The sequence below is a fragment of the Poecilia latipinna genome, unplaced genomic scaffold (assembly GCF_001443285.1).
Source record: "Poecilia latipinna isolate Pla-1442-1.1 unplaced genomic scaffold, P_latipinna-1.0 Scaffold847, whole genome shotgun sequence".
NCBI lineage: Eukaryota > Metazoa > Chordata > Actinopteri > Cyprinodontiformes > Poeciliidae > Poecilia > Poecilia latipinna.
The window spans coordinates 355,889-365,015 of NW_015113463.1; the positions used below are offsets into that span (position 1 = coordinate 355,889).

The 9,127-nt window shown below is 39.2% G+C and overlaps 1 protein-coding gene across 5 annotated transcripts in view; it reads left to right on the top strand.

The window, feature by feature from the left end:
• The window catches only part of LOC106956839 (tensin-like), a 79,052-nt gene extending 70,153 nt beyond the window's left edge, over positions 1-8,899 (top strand). For all 5 annotated transcript variants that reach the window (XM_015047903.1, XM_015047906.1, XM_015047904.1 and 2 more), the window contains 15 exons: positions 641-722; positions 928-1,002; positions 1,412-1,438; positions 1,564-1,645; positions 2,460-2,998; positions 3,083-3,169; positions 3,951-4,079; positions 4,166-4,261; positions 4,351-4,428; positions 4,559-4,630; positions 4,956-4,982; positions 5,978-6,146; positions 6,660-6,728; positions 6,820-6,849; positions 6,923-8,899. In XM_015047903.1, the coding sequence (XP_014903389.1) occupies positions 641-722; positions 928-1,002; positions 1,412-1,438; positions 1,564-1,645; positions 2,460-2,998; positions 3,083-3,169; positions 3,951-4,079; positions 4,166-4,261; positions 4,351-4,428; positions 4,559-4,630; positions 4,956-4,982; positions 5,978-6,146; positions 6,660-6,728; positions 6,820-6,849; positions 6,923-7,052 (1,692 nt within the window). In that variant the 3' untranslated portion in view covers positions 7,053-8,899. The remainder of the gene's footprint in view (positions 1-640; positions 723-927; positions 1,003-1,411; positions 1,439-1,563; positions 1,646-2,459; positions 2,999-3,082; positions 3,170-3,950; positions 4,080-4,165; positions 4,262-4,350; positions 4,429-4,558; positions 4,631-4,955; positions 4,983-5,977; positions 6,147-6,659; positions 6,729-6,819; positions 6,850-6,922) is intronic.
• The last annotated feature ends 228 nt before the right edge of the window (positions 8,900-9,127 follow it).

The window sequence follows — 9,127 nt, forward strand, 5'->3', positions numbered from 1 at the left end:
TCACTGCCTCTGAAACATTCTTTTGCACTGGATGATGTAAGGTTTGGGAATCCATACTGTGATTCTGTCTACACATTCTTGAGCTAAACTGAAGGCCACATGAAGTTTGGAGATCTTTAGGTATTGACTCTATACTCTATGAGCCCCATGTCCTTTGTCGTCATGCGGTCCATGTTGACGTTTTTCCCAATTGAAACCAACAAACAGTTGACTTTGGAGTATATAGTAGGGATAACATTTCATAAAATTACTATTGCCATGAAAGTGATTGTAACTCCTGGATTTTTGCTGTTTAGTGTTTGCAGATTTTTCTGTGGAACATAACTCCAAATTAATTGCAGAAAATTTGCCTGTCTGCAACTTTTTTTGTAGACCACATCTGAAATAATCAAAAGTAAATTCAGTACTTGGGAAGCTGGTGTTTGCAAAGCAGCCAAACCAGCAGGACCATTTTTTTATTTTTTTTGTCTGTATCCCCAAGAGTGGATTTAAGGAAGACGTTGGATGTTAGCATCTATGATAGCGGTACGATGGTTTCCACTGTGTGTATTAATGCACATTAAGCACATTTTAAAGCTGGTATTTTTTCAGATTATATTGACTGTTGAGAAGTTCCGTCTGACAATACTTTTTTCTTCAGGGTCTTATGCACAGTTACCGGGAAGCATTTGAAGATGATGAGACTTGTCGCCATGGCAATAGTTCCTCTTTTGAAAGCAGTGGTAAGAATTCTCTTAACTTTTTTCAATTATTCTTTAAAAAATTTAAAAAAATTGTGTGTGTGTGTCTGTGTAACAAACTTTATTTTAATGGATTAATGATGCTGACTTTGTTTTTTTCCATTTTCATTTAATCCGTGTTGGGCAGAAACAGAACCTTTTGCTGCAGTAACTGTGGTTTGAATCTGTTTTTTTTTTTTTTTTTTAGCTCGATCTACTCCAGGTTTGACAAAGACACCTCTGTCTGCTCTGGGACTAAAACCTCATCAACAAGGTGGATCAGGTCAGTGTTCTAAAGACCAACTCTATAGATTTTCCTTTTCTGTAGTTGATCATCAAACAAATGTTGATTTCAGACACAGATAACTGAAGTACATTCAAATAGCAGCAGATTTCATTTACTTAGGGCCTCCATGTGAACGTTACAATGCTAAAATGACTGCTGATCAAAAGGAACAAAAGTGACTGTCAAATATTTGCAAAAATATCTTGAAGATCCCAAAGGAATACATTTTTGCTTTCATACTCAAAAACCTCTCAAATTAACTGAGTTAATAAACTTCAAGATTCCTCCACATTGATGTGAAAATACTGAAAAAGTTGTTTAAATTTATACATGCTGTTTTGAGCATTTCCTGTTTTGAGCTCCTGTCTTCTTTTTTTCCTTCCTTTTTGACTTGCATTGCCGCCAGACTCTGATTGTAATAATGCACAGCAAGGTAGGGACACTTCTGCTTTGATATAGTTTCACAGTCTCCAGAACTGTTTTTTAACAACCTTGTATTTTATTGCAACTACACGTTTTCTTTTTGAGTTCACCTTTTTTGTCACCTGTGCTTCTCAGATAATCGCAGCGCTGGGGACATGAGACCACAACCATTCACCGCTCCTCTGTCCTTCAGCAGTCCTATCCACACCACTGACGGGTAAGTTTTTCCACTCTGACCTCCCACAATTTAGTAAACATAAGCATTTTCAGTAGGTCAGTATTGCTTAACCAACTTCAATGCACTGTCTTGTAGAAATATACAGTTCATTCTATTTTTCTTACACTCATTTTTTGCTTTTGCTTTATTAAGTACCACTGCCATTTGTCATGTCGGAGTGTTGGGTTACTTAATGATTGTATTTATAAATATAATAAAAGAAAACAAAAGACAGACATTCAAATATGATGTAAATTTGCAACCTTTAACCCAGTTTCTGACATTTAGATTTTACTGAAGAAGATTTTTAAACTGATTTTCAAGATGGACCATAACCAGACCGATGGACTGTAACTGTGGACCAGATTTGTGTGATCCGATCCATAGTTAAAGTACTTCAGATACAGCCTGGTTCTGTAACCTAATAGCTAGACAGACTCTGGCTTCTAGATGGCAGCAAAGTGCCTGCAATACCATTCTCCTTCAACTTGGCTGCATTAAAGATTCGAATTAGCGATGATAGTCTAGAGAGGCTTCTTATAAATTTGTGCTACACTGTCATAAGTCTGATATACTTGGAATAACCAATTGAGCATACCTTACTGTTTGATAACTAGGAATGTGTACTATAATTATTCACTACTTTGTTTTGGTCGATAGCATAAAATCCCAATAATATACTATATAGTGGGGTTGTAGCAAAAAAAAAAAAAACAATTCCAAGGGGTGTTAACATGTTTGGAAGGCACTGTATGTAGAAGAATTTTGTAAATTTGAATTTTCAGGAAAACAAATACTTGTTTTTATTTTTCAGAAGGAGGACTGGTTCTTCAGACAGCGCCCCCCGCAGTCCCGCCTCCCCATACACCAACAGACCTGCGTCCCCTGAGGGCTCCCAGGTCAACATCATGGGTGTCCACACAGTCCCCGGCAGTCCGAACACCCTCCACCGCACAGTGGCCACCAACACGCCTCCCAGCCCCGCCCTTCAAAGACGCCTAGGTCAAGCAAGCCCCTCCCTGACTAGACACCAGCCCCCATCCAGCCCTCTGATAGGTCGAAACCCTAAAACTGCAAGCACCGCCATCCCCCCAAGTCCACTAATGGGGCGGCGTGCGGGGTCGAGCGGCTGCAACACACCCGATGAGCTGGGGGCTGCCTCTCGTCAGGGGAGCGCCCAACCGCCTCCCACCCCCGCCTTTCCCGTCTCCCCACAGCTTCCAGAGAAGAGACACATGTCCAGTGGAGACGCAGAGAGGACAGACAACAGGAACCTGACGCCAGCCAGCGGTGGCAGCACGCCAAACCTTTCCGGCACACATACCCTCCCAGACGTCTCCAAGTCCATCTATGGTGAGACAAGGGACAGGTTGTGTTAGCTCGCAGCTGCCTTGTATACTCAGTAATCATCTTTCCTGTTCATTTTCTTTTAAACAGATGGTTATCCAGACATTAAGATGAATGTTAAGTTTGTCCAGGACACTTCTAGGTTCTGGTACAAGCCAGATATCTCCAGAGAACAAGGTGAGGGCTCTAAATATAGCAAAACCCAAAGATTTACAAATGCTGTGCAGAATAAAAACACAAGGCTTTTTCCCACTTCTGACATTTAATCTGATTACAAACCTTTTCTGTTTATATTAGAATTACTAAAATTATTTTTGATTTGCTAAATGCCAGAATTTGCCCAGATAATTGTTTCATGATTGAAAATAAAAAAAATATATATATCCAAAGTAATCAATAAGAGATCCATGGACTTTGGTAAGACTTGTTCATACTTGGATACAATTTCCAGTTGCCTGAAAGGTGGCACCTCATCTGTTGGAAGTATAAACAGCTTGTAAATATTCAACCATCACATGGTTCAGGAAGGAGACAGGTTGGTGTGAAATGTCCATATGAACCCCAAAACTTAAGATACTAGCTGAAACTATAGAGAAAGTGTCATTATCAGCAGTGAAAACAAGTCCATTGGCCGAAAGGCCGCTCAGAAAGTTGGATGCCATTACTCCAAATGCATGAAAGACAAACAAAATGATTGTCAGCTTCTAAATTCGAAGTTAAAATCTGCCTTCATAAAATCTCTCTCACCATTCTGCCTTTCAGATAATTTTATTGACTATAAGGGCTTTAAAAACTGCTAACAATTCAGTCTGATTTAACATCAGACAGTGGAAAAAAATATATTACGGCATTTTCTACAGTGTAAGTGAATATCTTGTCTCAGCTGTATCTAGTGGTATACACTAGTGTTTATCCAGCATTTTCCTTTGTATTCTGACTTCCTACATCCTCTTTTCAGCCATTAGTCTGTTAAAGGACAGGGAGCCAGGGGCGTTCATCATACGGGATAGCCACTCTTTTCGTGGAGCCTACGGTCTGGCCATGAAGGTGGCCTGTCCCCCACCAACTGTCCAGCAAAACAAAAAAGGTAAACTCAGTGACATATTCAGCACTTTTATGAAGTTTGTGGCCTGTTTTACTCACTTGATGCCATATATTGTGATTCTTTGGTAGTTGCCGACATGACCAATGAGCTGGTGAGGCACTTCCTGATTGAGACCAGCCCCAAAGGCGTTCGCCTGAAAGGTTGCCCCAATGAACCCTATTTTGGTGGGTATCTGACCTTTTGCCTGTGGTAGGAGCTCTTGAATCCGGCGGTCCAGTTTCACACAAAGATTTTTTTTTTTGTGTATTTGCAGGATGTCTCTCTGCTCTGGTGTACCAACATGCAATGACTCCTCTGGCTCTGCCCTGCAAGCTGATGATCCCCACCAAAGGTCAGCAACATCCTAACGCTGTCTGATTCTCATGACTGTTAGAAGACTGAAGAAGTGATTGTTGCCTTCATCCTGTGATGTACTTAGGATTTGTTTTCTGATAATAACTATTTATTCTCCCGACAAAAAGATCCAAATGAAGAGGCGCTGGAACTTGCTACACCTACTGATCAAGTTGTTGAGCTTCTCAAACAGGGAGCAGGTAAGGATTCATGGAATTTAAGAGTAGAAATTTTGTTCTTATTAGCCTTTCTGAGGGATTCTGCAGCTTTATGATGCCGTTCTTTTATAGTACTAGTCTTTTTTTAACCAGCCATTACATTGCGAGACTTTCTGTAAACAAACTTTCAAACAAAAAAGGCACCAAGCACTGGTCAAAGTCACAAGAAACTGTTATTATTATTATTATTATTATTATTATTATTATTTGGCAAAGAAGACTTTACAGAAAGTGAAGCACATAAGGTAAAATTAGACATCTATTTTCTAGAAACATTTTCTTAAACATTGTTACCCTTATTTTACAGTTCAGAAGGTTCCTGAGGAAGCCTATGGTAAATACTGGTTTTGCATGGTTTTTGTAGTTATGAACATGTTGTAATGGAGTTGGCTTTAAATTATTCCTGAAGATATTTACTATTGCATGGACAAGGCATGCATGCGAGTGACTGTAGAAGAATATCTGAGTGTAAAGCCTCCCAAATTTCTAAATAGAAAGCAACTGACTTGTTGTTTATTGAAGGTTCACATCTTCTAGTTCGCTCTGGGATCTTCTCAACTGCAAAACCTGTGTGATGGAAATTCACACTAAAAGGACAGTTAAAGGGAACATATGCAAAAATCCACTTTTTTAGTCCTTGAATATAAATTCATTCTCTCTGTGTAGATATCTGCACATTCTCTATGGGTTATATCTGCTACCCATCAGCTCTACTCGGAGACCTGATGTTGTTGTCTACTGAGTGGGTATATTAAGTTAAAGCTTCCATTTCTTTGGCTTGGATCTTGACCCTTAGATCCACAAAGCTGAACCAGGGGCTAGATACAGTTTCTTCTTTATGAGGTCAGTTTTCCCCTTGATGATTTTATAACCATCAGACTTGCGACTAAAACCAACAAGATGTTGGCATTAGTAAGAAGTATTTTACAAGGGACAATGAGTCAAACATTGTCCCCAATCATCAAATAACCTGTTTGACAACAGGTTGACAATGGGTCAGTGGTTCATTGACCCATTGGTCATTGGGTCAATGGCTAATGTGACCTTAACAGTCCTATTAGTGTGATAATTCTGCCTACATCTCAGAAGCCTGATATTCCAAACCCAGGATGAGAACTGAAGAATCAGATGTGAAGGATCTTCAAGAAACAAGAAGTACAATAGCTTTCTCTTGAAGCACTTTGGATTCATATAACTGGGAAACGGCATAAAAATACTCACATCCGACTGTTGAATATGCATGATTGGTTCATCCAGTACATTCTGCAGTAAATGCTCTTCCAGTCATCCTCTGTCAGCTGACACTGCTCCCATTTTGTTAATTCACAGCATGTAACGTTCTCTTCATCAACTCTGTGGACATGGAGTCACTCACGGGGCCTCAGGCCATTGCCAAGGCCATTAGTCAGACACTGACAACCAATCCACTCCCAGCGGCCACCACTGTCCACTTCAAGGTGTCCATGCAGGGTATCACCCTCACTGACAGCCAGAGAAAGTAAGGAAACTACAATGACATCTAATAAATGCCATGATAATAGCATAAAGGCTCCCACATATTCAGGCGTACCTTAGATACTCTGCAAGCCGCACAGACTCTGCGCACACTGCCCACGGACAGTTGGGATTTCATAGTCGAGATGCCGATTGCACAAATTTCTTCTGAAAAAATTTTTCATTTTCCATAAACTGAATAGATACCAGCAAGTGTGGTGAGCTGGTTGGGCACCCAGCCTCGTTTCTTCTCCACCACTGGCAATCTGGCAGTTGCGCGTCCTTGCAACTGGTCGTACCAGCTCTCAACCTTATCATCTCGTTGTCGCACACAAAAACAGTTTGATGTGAACATTTCCCTCAGTGTACATGTATGCAGGCGTAAAAATGAATCTTTGCTCAGGCGTCCACTTTGAGTTTGCCTCGAATACGTGTAGACCTCCGCAGCATGAAGAACGCCTGAGTATATGTGGGCCTTAAGTCTCAGGTAATAGGTCATTTATGTCTTTTGGTACAGAATTTTCTTCCGGCGACATTATCCCCTTAACACAGTTACCTACTGTGATTTGGACCCCCAAGACAGAAAGTAAGAATTATATTTCACAAAAATTAGCAGCATTTATGTTGACGACCACCAAATTGTAATACAGTATAAAATTTCTATTTTTGTTCAATAGATGGATAAAAGACGGAGGTGGATCAGTAAAGTAAGTTCACATTTCAACAGTTGAGTTTTTGTTATACTTTACAGTTTAAGCTAAAATTTTTCTTCTCTTCCAGGCTTTTTGGGTTCGTTGCAAGGAAACAAGGAAGCACAACGGACAATGTCAGCCACCTGTTTGCTGAACTGGACCCAGATCAGCCCGCCTCGGCCATCGTCAGCTTTGTCTCCAAGATGATGAAGCGGTGAAACCCTGAAACTTCAAATGGCAGTGGTCGGGTTGCAATCTTCCATCATCGTTGGCGTCTTTTTTAAAAGGATGCAACGTTGTCCTTTTCTTTTTTTGTTTGTTTTCTTTGTTCTCGCCTTCTTTTTTTTCCTTCTCTGCCTTGCTGGTGTGTCTTTCTTGAGAGCCGTCTCCACCCGGAGGCATCGGCATTGGCACAGAGCGGAGCTAGCGGACGTGTGGAGTGGAGCAGAGCACGTGACAGGAACGCAACATGGCAAAGTTGAGTGACGGGAACATGTAAGAACTTGTGGATTTTTTTTTTTCCGTTCATTTTATTGATTTACCAAAGGTAGTTGCAATACAAGTGCAAGAATGATGTAGCTAGTAAGCCATTAATAGTTTTCTCTTTTTAAAAGATGAAGTGAAACAAAAGAAAAACAAAACAAGATGAAAGAAATGTTGTTTCTCTTGAACTTTGATTCTTCAGGAAAAAAAAGGTGGAAAAAAAAACTTTCTGAAGACGTTATGCATGTTAGCTTGATCTTTAAGCTCGGTTCTTCTACTTTCCACAAAAAGTAAATGTGAACTACTTAGAGGTCATTTTATGGGTCTGCTGTGTGTTGGAAAGGGCTTTGCAGTGAAATAACTGATCTAAACTGTGCATAGCAGACCTCATCTACTAAAAACAAAACAAAAAAAAAAACCTTGAGGGTCATTTTGTGTCGGTGCAAACCATGCTCGCATTCTTTCAGCATCCAATCCTTTAAAAAAAAAAAAAAAAAAAAAAAAAAAGAATTGCTGGATAAACTCCAGCCTGAAATCATCAAATCGCCTAAAGATGTGCAGACAGTCTGTCCACAAGATGGCGCCACTTATCCTTCCTTAGAGACTTCTTCCATCAGCACCTGCTTTGCAGAAACTGATCTGTTTGTAAGACGCTGCCACAGAAACACACTGGAAACCACCGGGAACCGGCCCAATGACCTGGACCTATGCACTGTTCTTTATGCATGTTATTGTCCCAAAATGCACCTCCATCAAAGCTCCGTTTACCATCTCTGAGAACATTCTTTGCCATGTGTGTACAATAAAAAAAGATAAAGAATTATCTACCTTTAGACAAGAGTTAAACTTGTCCAAAACTGCATGAAATAGAAATTTTTTAGTCATTTCAGAGTTCTGAAAAATTGACAGATTACTGAAGTAGCTATTATGATGGCAAGTTTATATATTTATTTTTTATTTAATTTTTTGTCCTGTTCTGTTCCATTTGTGTCAAAACTCCAGTTATTTATTCCCTGTTGTTATTGGTCCATTTAAGCCCTAAGTTCTGATTTTTTTTTCTTTCACACAGTCCTCCCACGTTTAACTATTCAGGACCTTTTGAGACAAAGGGAAAGAAACATTTTTAAAAAAATTATAAATTTTTGTCTGCTGAGAACAGAACTAGCCTGAACTGTATATGGACCCAGTACGGTTTTGGGTTTCTTTTTTTTACTTCACACTGCAAAATTTGACATTTTAGTACCTTATAGAACAAAACAAACAAAAATACTAAATTAAATTATTCATTTTCTTTTCTTTCTTAGTAGTTATGTCTTTCTGAAGATCAGGAAATTCAACTTTTGCTCCTTTCATAAATATTAATGTCATGTTTCACATTTCAAGCAAAAAGGATGCTGACAAAAAAGACAAAAAGTTAAGCAAATATTCAGATTTTCTCCAGTTGTTTTCTTTTTCCAGGAGTTATGGGTGTTTCAAAAAGTCTTACCCTCACACTTTTTTGAATGAAAAAGAAAAACTACACACAGAGTGCATGATGAACATATGCTTAGACTTTCACAGTACCGTATTCATATGATAACATTTTAAAAAAATTACAGATCAGTTCATGCAGATTTTGTTTCCTTTTAGGTAAAGAAGTAAAAACACACAATGTGCTTAGTTCACAGGTTTTCTGAATGAGATAAAATGACATACACATTGCTTCCCCCACCCTTGTATTAATAATCGAAAATATTTCCTAATAAGAACCAGGGAGAGCTAGGGTTTAGTTTTCCATTTATTGTGTTGTTATATTAAAAGGTGAGAAAAA